Source organism: Thunnus thynnus, chromosome 1, assembly GCF_963924715.1.
Source record: "Thunnus thynnus chromosome 1, fThuThy2.1, whole genome shotgun sequence".
Lineage (NCBI taxonomy): Eukaryota > Metazoa > Chordata > Actinopteri > Scombriformes > Scombridae > Thunnus > Thunnus thynnus.
In genome coordinates, this window is record NC_089517.1 from 9530983 (window position 1) to 9550139 (window position 19157).

General features: G+C 39.2%; 1 protein-coding gene across 1 annotated transcript in view; it reads left to right on the forward strand.

Moving 5' to 3' along the window:
- The window catches only part of ddb1 (damage-specific DNA binding protein 1), a 48593-nt gene that overhangs the window by 2147 nt on the left and 27289 nt on the right, over positions 1–19157 (forward strand). Inside the window, exons 2-13 of the mRNA XM_067578408.1 lie at positions 72–220; positions 809–925; positions 2087–2308; positions 2615–2729; positions 4407–4504; positions 8331–8489; positions 10238–10321; positions 10757–10873; positions 14504–14606; positions 16077–16152; positions 16257–16365; positions 18501–18679. Of these exons, the coding sequence (XP_067434509.1) occupies positions 72–220; positions 809–925; positions 2087–2308; positions 2615–2729; positions 4407–4504; positions 8331–8489; positions 10238–10321; positions 10757–10873; positions 14504–14606; positions 16077–16152; positions 16257–16365; positions 18501–18679 (1528 nt within the window). The remainder of the gene's footprint in view (positions 1–71; positions 221–808; positions 926–2086; positions 2309–2614; positions 2730–4406; positions 4505–8330; positions 8490–10237; positions 10322–10756; positions 10874–14503; positions 14607–16076; positions 16153–16256; positions 16366–18500; positions 18680–19157) is intronic.

Below are 19157 nucleotides of genomic sequence, written 5' to 3' on the forward strand. Positions count from 1 at the left end.
ATCTTTTCTCATGCCGCTCTCATCTAAATAACAGCGCCATTAACATGTTGTAAATGTTCATTTGTCTACAGGTCACTTCACCTCTGCAGAGGACCTGAATCTGCTCATAGCTAAAAACACACGGTTGGAGATCTATGTTGTCACAGCAGAGGGGCTCAGGCCCGTCAAGGAAGTGGGCATGTACGGCAAGATCGCCGTCATGGAGCTCTTTAGGCCCAAGGTAGGTGTTGTGTGTGTGTGTGTGTGTGTGTGTGTAGTTGGGAACAGTGTGTAAGTCTTCTAAAGTCTGTCTTTATGTTGGGCTGCAGTAGACTAGTTTCTTGGCGAATATGTTATAATGAACTGTGTGTTATTTGAGAAAGAATAAACATCACTTACTACTTACACAAACTAAAAAAAGAAGAAACAGGATGCTGCTAAGGAGGCCCCTGGGGCCCTGAGTGTTATTAGATGCGTGCACTACAGACTGCAACTTAATCTTGATAAGATAACACTGAAAGCAATGGTATATAGGGAGCAAAAGTCATCAGCACAGCTGTTAAAAAGATGCTTTTAAAAGCAACTGCAGCATCCATCACAACAATCACTATTACACCACTAACAACCATTAGTGGTTGTTATAAATGTTGTCCAAGAAAAGACAAGAAATAATCCAGGAAGAATAGTTAACTGTTAACTAACTAACATAGACTGTTCATGTCTGTCTTCTTATAGTTTGTAGTTTTTAAGCTGGTTTCATGAAATTAAAGAGGGTTCTGCATGTTTGGTCTGTGTTGACGTTACTGTCTTGTTGTCTTTTTTTTATCAGGGTGAGAGCAAAGACCTGCTGTTCATCCTCACATCCAAGTACAACGCCTGCATCCTAGAATACAAACAGAACGGGGAGAGCATTGACATCATCACCCGTGCCCACGGCAACGTCCAGGTGAGTGAGACAACAATACAAATATGATGTATATTTTATGTTGGTATATGTAATATTTAAATGAAAAAAAAAAATCATCTCCTGCACACTGTCAGCACTCAGAGTAAATGTATTCAGTTGCTACGTTTCTGTTAAGCCTTCAACACCTTCATCGGGCATTTCACACATGTGACATGATGTGATGTGTCTGATGATGTTGGCTTTACAAAATTGAAAATACTGAAAAAATTTACCATAATTGCTGATAGTGTGTGTTTTGAACCATTGCTTTATCTGCTACACGCCTGTCTATGTACGTGTATGCAAAGACCACTTCTTCTAAATGTCAATTTTGATTCTTTTTTTTTTATGTTTCATATGAAGAGCAATATGTATTTTGATATTCTTTCATCAACCTTGGTCAAACACACTAGTCCATACTTTAGAGCTATGGTAAACCCTCTCTAATAGAGCTGTGAAGTGGGAAGGGCCACTGTTTTTTCCCTTCTTGTATTCCCATGGCAAATATTTCTTTAAACAATCTCCTCAGTATTACTTTACACAAGACTCTCACAGATAATGTAACACTCCTATAGGTTTATATTATGGACTGACCATTAGTTTCAATTACTTCAACGTTTCTACAATACCCATGAGCCTCAGCCACCGTTGCTATGGTGAAGAAGCCCGTCAGTGGTGCAAATCAGAGCATTAATAAATTCAAAACTCTTAATTACTTTGTGCCATCAGCTGCTGAATTCACTCAAAAGTGACCAAAAATTAAAACCAATTTGACTCACACCACAGATTATAAACAGGGGTTCTCATAACCGTGATCTTTAGCTTCTGCCCGCCATTAGAGGCACACATGACTGAATTTTAAGCTCGATGATTGGCTGTCTCCTTGCCATAGAAGAGCTCAAACTGTGAGTATGTGTGTCCCACTGTTTTTATGACAAATGTTAATATAATACAATCAAAATAGTATATTTTAATCTAAACTTTTAGCACCTTTATTTGCTTTAATAGGGATTATATAAGCGAAGTTTGGGAGTTCTGATGTTATATTTTAAAGTATAAAAGCTGCAAATGGTTTACCAGCTATACTTCATTCAACAGTCTGACAACACACCAAATGTGGGTTTTATCTGCACAACAAACCTTTCCAAACCTCTTTTTCAGGATCGCATCGGGCGTCCATCAGAGACAGGTATTATCGGAATCGTTGACCCAGAATGCCGTATGATTGGCCTCCGGCTGTATGACGGGTTGTTCAAGGTGATCCCGTTGGACCGGGACAACCGTGAGCTGAAGGCCTTCAACATTCGTTTGGAGGAGCTGCAGGTCATCGATGTTCACTTTTTGTACGGTTGCCAGGCGCCGACTGTCTGCTTCATCTACCAGGTACCGTTGGAGGATCGTTGCTGGGATGTGGGAGTGCTGTTCAACATAAATCTACATTCTTGATTTTAAAATATTAAAGATGCATTTAAAACCATATCTATTGAGTTGTGTTCTAGCAGTTGTAGTTTTCAGTTTAATGTTTGGCTAAAATATTAATTGATTAATGAAAATAATGATCAGCAGATGAATTTATAATGAAAATAATTGTTTTTTGCAGCCCAAATACACATGTTCTTGAAATGCTGTTTAATAGTTTGGTTTTGAAATCTAATCTGGTGTCTTGTGGTGCCTTATCGCTTACTGTAGGACCCCCAGGGTCGCCATGTGAAGACCTACGAGGTTTCTCTGAGGGAGAAGGAGTTCAACAAGGGCCCCTGGAAGCAGGAGAATGTGGAGGCTGAGGCATCTATGGTCATCCCAGGTAATGCAGTGTTTCTGCTGGTAACATTTTGCCATGGCGGGCTGCCAAGGCAAAATCTTTGCTGCCACAGGAAAAAAAAAAATCATGACAGAAGTAAAAAAATGTTCTGCAATCGATCATCTGTAAGGTGGTGATAAAACTCAGTCCGAGCTGTCTTAAGTCAGTCATTTTTTTGTCTTGACGTTCTAATAAAATCAAACACAGCAAACAGGAAGCAGCAAACCGGGTAGTTGCTAAGGTAATGGCTGAAAAAACTCTCAAATACCATCACACAAACTGCTAATATGTGTATTTTTAACATGTTGTCACCACTACAGAAACACTAGCTAACTGCTGAAGTATGATAAGGTTGACTACTGTTAGTTATTGGTTTGATTAATGGTTTAACAATATGTGTTTGTATTGATTACTGAAGGTGGCTGATCAGGCTGATTATCAGCTAATTGTACTCAGCTTCTAACGGCATTATGCAGTAAAAGGTCGCCCTTTGTGTGCATGTTTTTTAAACTACTTTCCTAATTAAACACGGCGTGCTCGATGGTCCCAATGAAACTTGGAAACTCAGCGTTCTGGTTGCCCTTTAGCTTCCCTTTTTACACAGTCAAATTAACCTTTATTCACCCAGAAAAGCTAATATTTCTCTGTATAAAATGACCACCTCTTTCTGTCAGCTACTGTGTTTCCGCAGTGTATTTACTGTTTTTTCACACATGATTTCAGGCCAGCTGGAGGAGTTAAATCTGTGATTTTCTGCCTGTGTAATTATCCAGGCTGCTGCTGTTTCTACTGTATTTCATGCAGGTTGTAGGGTTTCCAAACAGATATACTCCCAACATCCAGCAGCTGAAAGTGCTGTGTCCAGATAGGAAATAGTTGAAGGTGGTTTCTGTGGGCAGCTGTATAGACTGTGTAGCTGTTTTAATGTAAAAATACCTTGTTTTCCCATATAACCTGGAAAACCTGGAAATTTAAGGCTGATATGATCTAAGAAACTTACAAGACACAAAAAAACGTTAAATGAAAATGAGTTAATAACAGGAATAGTCGGCGTGTAGTGTCTGTTGTTTCTCTTCACAGTTCAATCAGAAGAAAATAAAACACCGCAAATAGTATTATTATTATCATCTGATTTTTATCTACTGTATATGTAATGTTTTTCAATCAGATTTTCCTTAATTAAAAAAAAAAAAATCTGGGTTTTCCTTTAAGTAAAACCTGATAGTAATGAGTCCTATCCTGTAGTCAGTAATTCATATTTTTTGACATTAGATGGTAAAATTGGTTGTGACATCAGCTTGAGCTCAGGCTTTACATCCTGCGGTTGGAAATATTCCAGCAAGCAGCAGCTTGTGTGACAGAAATGAACCATGACAAATGTTCCAGTTTATAAAAATATTATAAACCACAACACAGCACTCAAAGATTGTAGTCATCCAAAACAGAATAAAACATTTAATAGTATTTTAGTGTAAATCAACAAACACAACAGCAACATGATGCTGAGAATCCTGAAAGGAAGCAATTTAAGGATTTAATTGATAGTAACTGGTACATATAATTGATGATGAAAATATTTGTTGAATCCAAGCTGTTTAGAAATAAAATGCAAAAAATAATCTTTCTGTGAAATTGTAAAGGTTTATATTTAACTGTGTTGTCTGTGTGCTTGTATTTAAGTTCCAGAGCCATTTGGTGGAGCTATAATCATAGGACAAGAGTCCATCACCTACCACAATGGGGACAAATATTTGGCCATTGCACCACCCACTATCAAGGTAATAACATCAAGTAACGGGCAAAAAAAAGTGCTTTTTTCCCCATCTTTTTTTCACAAAATGTCATTTCATCACAAATTCAGGTATTTTAACACAGCCGTTGCAGTACATCACAGTGTTTATTTGTCTAGTAAACCAAGAATAATGTTATTTTCTCAGTGTGATGGGTGCCTTGGTATTTTCCTTGTCATAATTAGGAAGTAAAGCAGCAGGATAGCTCTTTAGCCCATGTCATATAAAGCTAGTAACTCTTTATTATGCCAACATATAAATGTTTTGCTGAATTCGTGAAACCCCGGTGAACAAGTTTGAGTTAATGTATCGTGAAGGATGTTGAAGTTGCATTTAAAGGCAGTTTTCTAACCACTCCGCTGATGACTTTAGCTCCCCATACACCATTGCTTTTAGTGTTATTTCATCAAGATTAAGTCGCAGTCTGTACTGCTCTGTACACATTTAACAAAGCTCAGGGCCCCAAGGAGCTCTTCAGCAGCCAACATCCTGCTTCTATAATTAGAGAATGTTCTCTCGACGTCCCGCTGCTCTTTGGTACCGTGGCCTCATAAATTTGGCAGAGAACTTGTCATATTGTTCAGATATAGTAGCTTCTCCTTCATTAGAATATTCAGCAGGTTACGGTTAAGTGTAGATAACAGTTCAAGAACGAGACCTTTCAAAACGTAATGGCAAAAATAAGTTTCGCACATTCGAGCGGTGGTAATTTGTGCTCGTCTGCCTGTAGTGTTTGAAGCATTTGGAGACGGTTTTGTGTTAATGCTAATGGGTATTCAAACTTGAGTGCATTTGTGTTTGCGCTCCTGCCATCAGGCCATTTAAATATCAACTGCTAAGAGCTTACTTTTTTCCCCACAATTAATTTTATTGTCTTTATTTTCCCGTTCAGCACTCATGAAAATATTTGTCTCAGATGGAGAAAGTTTTAAAATTCACAAAATCTTCTTACTTGTGTGTAGGCTGCAACAGGATCGCCCTACTCGTCCTGTTGTTCGGACTTTAAACACCATTAAAGTTTTATACAACTTTATTATTATAGGGTCTTGAGAATAAGTGTTATATATCACAGTGCAGTAGGTAAACTCCACTTGTGCAAACAAGACATAACCACCATTCAACTAAATATCTATACATGTTCAGTTAATTAAATGTTTTGCTGCACTGTAAAGTACTGACACCCCGTTATTGGTTGTGTAAACAAAAATGCAACACTCTCAAGCAGATGTTTGAGGGAAGAGGTGGAAGGGTTTTTTTTGTTTTTTTGTTACTATGTGATACTTAATTTGCACCTACTGTAAAATTAGAATTCAGCTGAAACACACTCGACAGTGTCAAGAAAACTCAGAAGCATACTCTTTGACACTTAACAGCATTTTTGGCAGCTAATTACTGAATTGAGACTGTTGAGAACAGAAGGAGGGAAAAACAAATGTGAGATATCAAAAAGTTCTGCCAGTTAAATGTGTCTCTGCTCATCTTATATATTTTTATACTGGTCTGTAGTAGACCAGCAAACTAGTTTCGCTTGTTGAATCTAGCAGACTAATTACCTGCCATTCGGAGAGGGGGAGGGGGGGTTTGGGAGGCTTTGAAAATAAAAGTGAATCCACGGTTTGACAAAAGATGTAAGCAATAGCACAGGCAGGAGGATTTTGAAAATGAGTTTTGTAAAGGTTCGATCAAGTGAGAAATTGACTCAGCTTTTACAGTAGACAAGGACAATAACAATACCTTCTGTTAAATGAGAAGTAGAGCAGGCTCAGTCACACTATGTGATTTTAATGCCAGTTCCAATCATGACTACTATTCTTCTAAGCAATTGGCCAGCTTATCTGGTAGTTATAGTGGAGACAGGAGACTGTGGCTCTTCCAGCAATTCCAGACCCAAAGCTCTGAAGATATTTTTCTAACATGTTGTTGTCAGGCTCATATTGCTCGAGAAAGCCCAACCAGAGGCCTGTACAACGAAGCGAGATTAGTAGGTTAGCCAGCCATCTTTGGGCTTAACTTTCCCAGTATCACGAACCTGGCTCACTTGGATAAATCACCATGGCAACTTATGCTGAACAGCTAACTTCAGAGGATCGGATCACAAGCTGTCAACACCCCGAACACTGACAAATCAAATCACTGGAAAAATAGAGTCATCATTCCTATGGGAGCCTGACATGGACAAAAATCAATGCAGTACATACTTTTATATGTCGGTAGAAACATTTTATTGTTCCAGGCTTTCTATTCCTACTCAGGTTTTAAAACAGAGCTTCTAACAAACATAATGAAGATTTTAACTGCATTTTAATTGTACAAAGTTGATTTTATCCCTGGAGTGATAGCTGACAGCAGTGTGGATGGTTTTACACTCTAACACCAGACAGCTGTGTGATAATAACTAGAAATAAAAAGGAAAGATTGTCTCCTATTAGAAAAATAATCCACACACTGTTAATTGGCTCCCATGATTATTATTATTATGACATTTTGCTCACATAGACCTCATCAGTCATTAACTACTTTTCCACACTTAACTTCTGTAGCAGAAACAGTCTGACATTACTTTTGAGTTTTTTTTATGTGCATCATTCAACTAAATGGCTTGTAGTTGACTGGGCTAGTTGATAGCCAGCTTCATGATACTGGTTATCCAGGACAGCCAATGTTGGGCTCAGTGAAACCAGCTCATCCAAAAAGAGCCAGAATAAGTTGAACTTGCGTTGTAGTACCGACCCCAGGGACTGAAAGCTGAGAGTGACCCTGATAACATCCAAAGATTAAGGGGAAGGTTTTATAAGACAAGCTATGGTTTACATCACCCACTCCTGTAGATGGATCGCTTTACTTTACTAGCTTCACTCTGTTTATTTGACTGTGCAGTTTTATTTGAGGACTATATCTAATATAACATGATGTAATATAATATGACAACATACTTTTATCAGACCACAAAAATCAGAAAGCCTCAAAAGTAGAGCCTGGTCATTATTAGCCAATAGTTGCTTATCTATCATTGTATAAGTCAATTAATTCATCACAAGAAACTGCAATACAGGAATGTTCAAGATATGTTCAAAGTAATTTTAAAAAAAAGTGTTACCATGACATAGTTTGTCCACCAGAGAGCGCTGACAAGTTAATTTTTCAATTATAAAACGTCCTGCTCACTACTCATCTTGTCCCCATTATTTAATTACCAAATTTAAGGAATCCTTACAACTGTTTGTTTATGTAATGTGCTTATAGAATTAAGTATAATTCTTCAAAATTTAATTACTGATATTGTTATCAACCTCAAAAACCCAGGACCGACTGGGCTCTGATTATTGCACTGAACTGAAGTACTCAACAAAACTCTTCTGTAATTAATACCCTCGTGTTTCACATCACACGCGTGTGATCGACTTTCAGATTGTAGTCTTTCAAACACGGAGCAAAGAAATGTTTCTGAACAGTGTGTGAGATTCTCTCCTTTATGCGTGAAGCTTCATAATCGTCCGTTTGTCACTCAGCTAACCGACGGGACGGCAGGTTAAATCTGCGCTCCTTTTGTTGGGATAAAAGACTCAGCGCTTTGAGTTGCATTTAAGCCGTACCTCCGGGAAACTCCTCCGTGTATGTTTTCATAATGAGGGGAACAAAACAGACATTCAGAAGACAGATGTATTTGGCTGTACTTCCCATATAGATAATTCATGAAGTGAAGATGAAAGTTTTTATGGGTACTGATGTGATTTAAAGAGATTTGTTAGGCTTCACCTCCACCGTAAGTGTTATCTGAATGAATTTTTTGTCTGTGGTCCGCTCTTAATTACAGCAAAGCACCATCGTCTGTCACAACCGGGTGGATCCCAACGGCTCGCGCTACCTGCTGGGAGACATGGAGGGGCGTCTGTTCATGCTGCTGCTTGAGAAGGAGGAGCTGATGGATGGCACGGTGGCGCTCAAAGACCTGCACGTGGAGCTGCTGGGAGAGGTCCTCCATTTATCTTCTTCTCTGTTTCTTTTTTATCTACGTCTGTCTCTTCACTCTGTTTATCCACCTGCCTTTATCCCTGGCATTTCTCCCATCTGTTTCTCTTTACCTGGCTCAACCACCCTCTCTGTTGGTTGTTGATTTTTTTTTTTTCACCAGCTGCCTTTTCCTCTCGGTGCCCCTTTGTTACAATTGACTTTTTATTGGTTTATAGCCTTGACAGAAGCTAATGGATCAGTCCACACTTGCGCAGGAGATGAGAAAAATGATCCCACATCTTTGTTGCTTGCTCGCCAAGGCGTCACTTATCCCTTTTAAAGTTGATTTATGCAACGACTGTATGTCAATACCATGCTCAAAGCTAAATCTCACATTAATGGCAGACAGCTTTTGGCTTGTGGCACCCATCTCTAATGACTTGCCAAGAAGTTTAGAAAGGTAAAATGCTTTCTCGCTGGTCCACTGAGTGGTGCTGGAGCTGGATACAATCGAGGAGAATAGGACTGCCGAGCTAGAGACAGATTGCTTTTCAAATCGTTCTAAACTTTATTGTTAGGACCAGTCTGCTCAGTCAACAGGCAGCAGCAGCAGCTCCGCATTAAAACGTCAGACAGAAAAAAAAAGAGTCTTTATGATGCACCAAGAACAACTTAGAGTGTGTAAGGCTATGTTCACACAAACGCAGCTGAACTTGAAGACATTGTTTATGACAAACAGAGTTCTGTCATCACTGTCAGTTAATGGTTTAGTATGTAAAAACTCAAAATAATAAGGATCCTTCCATCTGAAATCACCAGAGGCTCAAGTGATGATCAGTAACTACAAATATTAGAGTATTCAGTTTACAGTTGTATGATGTGAAGGAAAGCAAACAAATACTACACTAAATAATTGAAAAGCTGTGTATAAAAAAAATAATACATGATTTTTAACATTAACAACAATAAAACATATAGTCCATCTATCTCATGGGTAAAAAGCCTCCTCAGCATCAGGCAGGCAAAGCTTTTTAGAGACCTCTTAACAGAGTATCTTATTTTCTTCAGCTGATACAGTTCAGTATTTCCATGATCCAATCTCCAAATGTAGGACATGAAACATGTTTCCATTTAAAAATAATAGGTGCCTGGGCAGTAAAATGATAAAAGCCAAGACTGTTTGTTATGGGATAGGTTGTTATTGCAGGAAAAGCCACCAATCCCGAGAATAATTGCTGCATCAGTGTTTTCAAATATTTTAGTCCAGTACTCAGATAATTGGAGACAAGACCAGAGCATGTGTAAGAGACTGCATCTGTTTCAAGTATCTTTATTATTAAGAAACGTATTTGATTCTTTTTGGACTCTAAATAGAAGCAGACAGAAGAGTGAACCCAGTCAAACATAGCTTTGGTTGGTTTTACATAGACGATGTAAATGATGACTTGATTTTCAAAATCATCATTAATTACATTTTTGACTTTAGGCTAACTGATGAATCATTTAAACATTATGCACAAGTGTAAAATCGTGGCTCATAATTTTAGCCGTTAACCATGATAATGAATGAGCCGCTGTATACGGATCCTCAATCAAATCAATGTTTAATGTTTGTCAGCGATCAGCTATAATGACTTAACAAAGTGATCAATCACAGAGATTTCGGACGAAGTTTGCTTTGTAACTTAATGCGTATGAAATGTGTATGAATGTACGTTGGTGTTGAGGAGGTCTAAGAGATTGAAATGTTGTGTTTCTCTCCAATGACAGACGTCCATCGCTGAGTGTTTGACCTACCTGGATAACGGTGTGGTGTTTGTGGGCTCCAGACTGGGCGACTCCCAGTTAGTGAAGGTAAGCAATAAGACACCGAACCTTTTCATATGTTCAACAAGATGAACAGTGTAAATCTGCTTTGTTAATCAAGTGATTTAGGAAAATTCTCTCAGGTTATTGGAAATCTAACAAAAAAGGGATCTAAAAAAAGCTGGACTAGAGGGCTTTAAACTCTTGTTAAAAATAAAATGTTTGTACCTCCAGTGTGTTCCATAAACCTGGTGTGTAAGTAAAAGTCTGTGCTGAAGTTAATGAAATAGTTTCATAATGTGGAACGGGGGGGATGAGAGTATCGTGGAGGTATTTTGCCCCTCTGGTGTGGAACCTCAAATAAACGTTTAATCTTTATAATCTTTAAAGAGAAGTCCATATAAAGTGACAAATGAAGTCCTGTCCGGCCGTGCACTCCCGTCCTTTGTCTTCGATTGATAAGGTCTGTTTGTTCCTCCGCAGCTCAACGTGGACAGCAACGACCAGGGCTCATATGTGGCGGTGATGGAGACGTTCACTAATCTGGGGCCCATTGTGGACATGTGTGTGGTAGACCTGGAGAGACAAGGCCAGGGCCAGGTAAACAAACTCAACCCCTTCTTTTATGCCAAAAGCAAAAAACAGGAAAGAAGCAACACATTTTATATTAAAGTTACATACTGAAAGCAAATCATTCAGATAAAATAAAAGGTTTCTCGGGGCATTCGCCAAAGGATTTAGACATGACAGGGCGATTACTGAAAACCCTCTTAACTGTCATGGGATGCACTTTATAGCTTATGGTGAGTCTGCATCCGTGTTTTCCTCTTTATCGTCTTCTTTTTTTTTTTTTTTTTACATCCTTCAGGGAGTCTGGGCTTATATACCGCCAGCCAGCTTTCTTGAGACGTGCTAACACTGTTTTGTCAGCAGAATTAAACATGCAACATACTACAGCACAAACCTGCCACTGGCCAGAATAGCAGATTACAATGTATTCAGGAAATTTTTGCTGACATACAATACTTTACTTCCTGTGCCTTTTTTTATAGGCGCTCTGGGTGTTCTTCTTTTGTCTTATTGGTTTTTATTTTTTTTGCCAGTGGCCCCTGTACACCTGGCATTAATATGTCTAGATATGATTTAGCTGGATGTGCAGTTAACACCTGATGTTAAAATGCGTCTCTGGTACACAAAATTTAAATTGGCTTCTTTGTTCCTTTTGCAAAAAACGCAGATTGCAGCTCATGTCGTTTCTTCTAATAATATTTACACGCTTTAAAACTCATGGTGAAGACCTCATCTCATTTGTTCCCCTGTCTGCAAGTATCCCTAACAATCCATCATCTTTAGCAGTTCAGTGAACTAAAGTTTGTTTACTTTCAGCAGTTGTCAAACCGTTTCTATTCTAGATATAATCTCATCACCTGTAATGCATGTTGATGTCTAGTTTAAAAGGCTAGAAACTAGAAGATGCAGTTTGTTTCCTATCCAGTAATAAGGCATTGATTTCCTTGTGTTAAGATAGGTATTTAAAAAATTCTTTATGTTAAATGAATCCAGCTGCTGAATGTCAAATGTATGTTGGCAGTTTTTTTTAACAAACATTTCAAAGAGGACATATGCTTTCTGTGATTTTCTGTTATTTTTATACTGTTAAAATATTGGACATCTATGTTAAACATGGTCAAAGGTCCAGATCTTGAGGTGTATAAAAATGCTCCCGAAAGACAAAAGCCCAGAGTTCAGCCTACTCTGAACGCTTCATTTGCAACGTTACCTCTACTTCCTCCTCGTGATGACGTCAGAGTGTTCGCACGTGCCCACAAACAGCCGTCTGTTGGTAGCCTTTGTTGCCAAGGTTGTTGCTAAGGTTGTTCCAGGGTTGTACACTACTCTCATCATATATATTTAGGGGGCCTTAAGAAGACAGGAGCGAAAACAGCCTGTTTCAGACAGAGGCTGAACTGAGGGGCTGTATAAAGGACCAGTATAAGATAGATAATCATGCAAAGATATTCCATTAGAGCCCCAGAATATAAATATAAACCCGGTACTGTACATGATACGTCCCCTTTAAAAATGCAGCGATATAGTTTGACGAAAACATTTTAAACATTTGATTTGAACATTTGTCCTCCTTTGTGTTAACGTTAGCGAAGCAGAGAGAGATGAAACATTGAAGTAAGGAGACATACAGTACAGAAGGTTTTGTTGGCAGGCTTTGACACCAGCCCTCAGGGTACTTGATGTGGTTCCAAAGGCAGCGGCCCACTAGAGCACTGAGCCATTCTCTGGGCACAGACCAGCACACAATCAGCCGCCGAGTGTATTCATCCACATATTCTAGCTCATTTTAGTCCTCTGAGGCCCAGAACTAAATCCAATCACAATTATTTTAATTTGCCATTTGCTGTAAATCCACAGAGTATTTGACCTGGTTAATTGGTGCAGACACATTCCAAGACGGTTCTGACAGCGGAGGATTGACTCACAAGGGCAAAATATAACTGGACGTAGCCCAGATTCAGTACAGAAAAAGCTTTTTTTTTTATGACAGCACGCTTAAGATAAAAGCATTATTTTTCTTCTATGACTACACACTTATATTCACACGTGTGCAAACCACATTGGGCTTTATGAATGATAAAATGCTGCTTAAATGACAAATACATGAGCATATCATCTTATATGTAGAACTGCAGGATTCAGTCAGTCCCATGAGTGTATGAGTGCATTTGAAAGCATGTTCAGTTAGGTGGGTTGCCAGGTTGGGGATGGTTATTTCCATTAGGATGAGGCTGTCGGGTAGCGAATGGTATAGGCTGAGATTATGTGGGCTCTGGTATTAATCCTATTAGTGCACCATGACCGGATGAATATGTAACATTCTGGTGCTCTCCGGTCTGACTGTACAGACAGCCGTGTTATTTACCTTCAGGGTGTTGGATCTCGACACCGTTGTCATGTTTGTTCTCGCAATCTCAGAGGAACTCTATTATAAACTGACACTGATTGACAAATCCTTCTCTGCTACTGCCGTTTACACTACTGCGATGACAGCGACTAGTACTACCACTTCAACCAGAACTTGTACTTAAATGACATTTAGAACTACTACAACTGGGACCAATGAGAACTGTGAGCATTAATGTGACTACCAGTACTTCTACCTACGGGGTCTACTTCTACCACTATTACCACCGCTTAACCTGGCTTATGGTCATTACAACTACTGATGATAATGATAACAAGAGCCGATCAACAGAAAATCAATCTGCAACTATGCTGATAAGCAATTTGTTATTTTTTAAGTAAAAATCCCCAACATTCCCCTTTTCCAGCTTCTTAAATGTGAGCTTAACTGTATTTTTTTGGCATATTTGATAGTAAAACAAACATATTTGGGTCTTGGACTGTTAGTCGTACAAAACAAGTAATTTAAAGATGTCACCTTGGTCTTTACAAAATTGTAATGAACATTGTTTTGTACTATTTTATAGACCAAACGATCAATCGATAAATGGAAATAATAATTAGCAGATTAATTGATAATGGAAAAAATGTCCAAACACTGAAATATAAAAATGCTCTACAACAATCAGTTTAAAGGATAATTCTTGCATATTACATCTATTTTTTTTTTCTATTTCTGTTGGTTGTGATAAAACTGTTCTCACCGAAGAGACGTGAAGACACAACTACAACATTCAGCCAGATTGTCTAAACCCCTTCATTTGGAAGTAAAACAGAGAGTGAGCCTTCCTAAAATAGTAATGATCCCTCATTACCAACACAAGTACGCTACGCTGAACAAGCAAGTTGGTTTGGAAAAGATGTTTATATATCGGACAGTTTGGTTTCGGCTCGTTTTTGTTTTCTCTTCCAAATAGATTAGGATACACTGACTGATCGTCTAACTACTCGTGTTCCTCGGACGTCTTTTTAGCAATATTTTCACTGCAGATCTCAGCAATAGGCTCTCACTAATTAATAATTAGTGAGTGCAATGTGATTATTACTGATATGAACGATGGGTAAAAACGAATAATAAGATCCAGGTTGTATGAAACCAGAATTATCCTCAAAGCAAATATAAGTGTCAAGAAGAAGTAGAAATAAGAAGGTATCACAAGATTACTAAGATGTAAAAAGATAAACAACTCAACAGCCCACAATCCCTTGCATCTCAGCTGATGTTTCTCTTATGTTTCCCTTTGCCACCTTCAGCTGGTGACTTGCTCAGGTGCGTTCAAGGAGGGATCACTTCGGATCATCCGCAACGGCATTGGGATTCATGAGCATGCCAGCATTGACCTGCCTGGAATTAAAGGTTTGTGTCTTCTCTCTCTCTCTCTCTGTGTGTGTGTGTGTGTGTCTCTTTCACCGTCTCCCTCTCAAGTCTCGGCTTTACCGAGACCGTAATCCTCTACTGACACGATAGCGGAGCCACTTGAACCCGCACATCTGTTTGCCTCGCCCCGGCCAAGACGCCAGCTGTTGCCCATCCGAACTCAACATGTGAGCGTGAGCAGATGGCTCAGATGTCAAAGGTCTCAGTACTTTCAAAAAGAGCAGGAAAACTGCCAAGGCTATGCAAGGAGGAAAGATTTGTTTTCATTTAGTGTACCAACAAGCAACATCGCCACTCCTGAAATAGCAAACCGTCGAATTGAAGAATCCCATCAGGTGTTAACGACAGCAGACACCTCTTAATCTCAGAAAATTGGGTTTCTTTCCCAAGACTGTTCCTCGATGCTTAAATGAGACACACAGATCAGTTAAGGTCCGCTTGCACTTGTTAGGCTTCAGCTGTTTATTGACCATCTCTGCCCTAAAAGTCTGAGCTGCTGGCTCCTGCCCCCAGCCTCTTGATGTGAGGCAATTACTCACTTTTCCAATCAATGGCTCTCAGAGAGGCATCTACAACCTGTACTAGGGCTGCACAGTCGTTGCAAAAAATCATAATCGCGATCATTTTCGGTCAATATTGAGATCACGATTATTTAACGTGATAACAGAAATGCTTCCGTTTTATTAAATGTATCAATCCGAACACACGCGAGTGACGTGCATCTCTTTCCGACAGCTGTTTAAATCACACAAACATCTCGCTGTATAAGTGTTTTGAACTTAATAACGGTATCTACATTGACTTATCAAGGCTCCCGGTCTGTCTGTGAGCTCGCCTCTTTCACCAGAGGCAGATTTCCCCTCCCTCGCTACGGTGGGTGGGGGAAATGAAATCAATGAATCAATAAATACAAACACTGTTGATTTCTGCCTGCGGAGCTGAGATGAAAACTATTTTGGTTCAGTAAATCTCTGCTGTCAGTCATCCCGGCGAAGGCAGTCCGTCCTCTGACAAACGGCCGGTTCTGTGGACAGAGACGCTCGATGTGGATTTAACAGAAAAAACGCGTTTACACACCGCTCACGTCTCGCTTCTCATGTGGATTCCGATTCCCGGAGTGAATTCAGGCTTTGAGGGAGGGGCGGACTGCAGTAAATGAAAGGGGTGCGCTGGATTTATAACACAAGACAAAACGAGAGCATCATTGCGAAATGGAATGCGGCACAATTATCTTGTTTTCATAATCGTTAGAAAGTAAAATTTGATTAATTCCCTGTCTTTAACCTCTACATCTTCCAGTGTGTTAACATTCGACTGCTTGGATACTCGCTAGATATCGTATTTCTCCTTGTTATTGTTGTATTGTTGTTCTTGTTATCGTATTTCTCACTCTACTGATGAAGAAAGTAGCTTTTCTTTCTGAAATCCTCTCTTGAATTCCCCTTTAAGGTTTGTGGCCGCTCCGCTCCGAGGCAGGCAGAGAGACTGATGACATGCTGGTGCTGTCTTTCGTGGGTCAAACACGGTGAGTGTTTGCCAAGTAGCGAGCCAGATAAGTGTAGAGACAATTCTGAATGCCTCATCTTATCTTTAAGAGTGTTTTTTTTTTTTTTTTTTTCTCTCCCCTAGAGTGTTGATGCTGAGTGGAGAGGAAGTTGAGGAGACTGAACTACCAGGCTTTGTGGACAACCAGCAGACATTTTATTGTGGCAACGTGGCGCACCAACAGCTCATTCAAGTTTGTATACACACACATTCATGCACTTCTGTTAGCACGTGCAATTAAGTACACTAGAACACGCTTTTGTAAGGGTCGTATGATTACTTGAGCCTACTCCTCTAGAATTAGCTGAAGCAGGAATATAATCTAATTTCACAAATTCAAAATTAATTATAGAAATCAATTATTCAACTTTAGCCTTTCTCCATTTAATAAGATATAGTTTGATGGAGCTGAATCATACATGATTGAAAGGGATAGTCATGAATATGAAGAGCGTAAAAGGACTTCATGTATTTTACACTTGAATGAGATGAATATTGCACTTCATATAAATTCAAGTTTTAGCTTGTTTTTTTTTTTTTTTAAATGAGGATGAAACCTGCTGGGAATTCAGCCGACTGTTCGATCCTCAATCATAAATCTTTAGGTTGTTATTACAACATAGTTTGTGTTTTGAGGCTGGAACATTTTAGTTGGTGCACTGAATACATTTTTTGCGCATTAGAATAGTGTAACAAGACCTTTGTTTTGTGGCCTAAGGCGGTGTCACCTCAAATACTTGAACCTTCATGGAAGCCACTAGGTGTAGACTTTACTATTTTAAAATAATTTTAAAATAATTTTGCTCTAATCACATAAAAATTCTCTACACAAACAGCAGGGGCTTTAAGCAATGTTTTTGATAATAATAATACATCAAACGACTCCCAAGTAACATGGAAGGGTTTCTCAGAGTGCTAAACCCACTAAGAATTAATGCTGAACTCTGCAGCTCTCTTTGCAGCTTTTAGCCTTTTAGCTCATTATTTTGTCTCTCAGTCCAGCACTTAGGCTGTGGTTGAGCTTCGCTGCTCTAATTAACCCCCTAATAAAAATCTGAAGGCAGCAGTTCTTGGAAAAAAACAAGCTCAGATAAGCCGACCGTGCTCTACCTGCCCAGCAAAAGCTAAAGGAGTGGCTAGTGAAGAAAGCTAAGCAAGCCCCAGATATTCTTATCAGGGAGTTCGAGACCAAACCAGAGCTAAAAGGCCAATGATTATTGTACTTAAAGTTCATCAAGCAGACAGAAACATGACAATAGGAGGCTCATGGTATTGTGTATAGGCAGTACATGTACACATTTACAACTGCTTTCAACACATCAGTCTTATTTTGAAACCTTAGAGGTCAAAATAGCTTCATGCAGCTTTAAGTATCGCCTTTTTGATCAAATAAATTTTTAAAGTTGTTTGAACTTTAGCTGATCCCCAACCAAAACTGAGGTGATGAAATTATTTCACACAGACAAGAGGTGAATTTTAAACTTCTCCCCATGCGCTGTGATCGGCACCGCAAACAGCTCTATTAACTATTAACCATACATTTCATCTTCATATCGTCTTTGAAGGACTCCGTCTCATTGCACCACTAATAGTGCAACATCTTCATGCAACAACATGCAAACATCTTTTGTATGACTGCTGTTTGTACATGCTGCAGTCTGTTAATGAGGCCTCCTCAGCCTCTTTTTGTTTTTTTCGACTCCCCACCTCGCATAATTACATTTTGAATATAAATATTGAATTTTGTCTTAACCTGGGGGGCTTTTATCAGGTATTCACAAGCCTCTTTGGTTCATGTGATACAAATACAATCAAATTAGCATAAATAGCAAATCTAATATGTTCTGAAAATACAAACCTCTTGTTTTGACATTCATAGAAGGGATTTCTTGGACCATAAATTGACATTATCATCCATGCAAGCTTTTTTGATTACCGTTGTATTTTCCATTAATACGTGCTTATATTGCCTGGGTTCTTCTTTTTGTTTTAGGATAGTCATTTTGTCTCCACATTTTCCATCTGTATCCTTTCCTGAACTACTACATGAACCCTGCCAGGATGACTTAAAATGTTCTTACTGTTTTTAAACACTATCTCTCAGGACTGAAGAATCTCATATATGCACTTTTACTGCATGTTAAATACAGTTGATGGAGTGGATTATAAGCAAGTGAAGTAATTCATGTTCTCAATCCTGACACAGAACCAAATATAGATGATGAATTTTGCTCCAAAACAATCTCCACATCATCTTTTCTGTCACTACCCAGAAGTACAGAGCTGTGCAGAACAATCTTTAAAAGGAGAAACTATGTATGCCTCCAGATCACGTCAGGCTCCGTGCGCCTGGTGCTCCAGGACAGCAAGGCGTTAGTGAGCGAATGGAAGGAGCCACAGGGCAGGAACATCAGCGTGGCCGCCTGCAACCACACCCAGGTGGTGCTGGCGGTGGGACGGGCCCTCTACTACCTCCAGATCCTGGCTGGAGAACTCAAACAGATCAGGTAGGATGGATTCAGGTAACATTAGACTTAACCACCAATAACCTCCTCCACCAAAAAATGCAGTTGATCATCACACTGTAAGCGTATATATATTGTGTATTTGTGTTAGTGATATCTACACAGCATCATATCTACTGTGAATCTCTTCGGCATGGCTGGAGATCTGCAGTTTTGACATTTCACAAAGGGAGGAATGTTAACACAAAACATCAACCATGTGATTTAACGCCCACCGTGTCTGTTTGTGGATTCGATGGATCAAACTGGGTCAGCTCACAAGTTATTTCAGAAAAGCTAGAATGAACATGTCTGACCTCTTCCTTTGGTTATTTCCTAAAAAAAAAAACCCAGTAACTGCGACCTCTGAAAGTGTCCTTCTAGCATTAAATCTGGACGGTTATTTCTAGCCAGTGAGCTAAAAAACCTTCAGTTTAGTAACAAAGTCGGCCACAAAGACAACAGGTCATATATGGTCAGG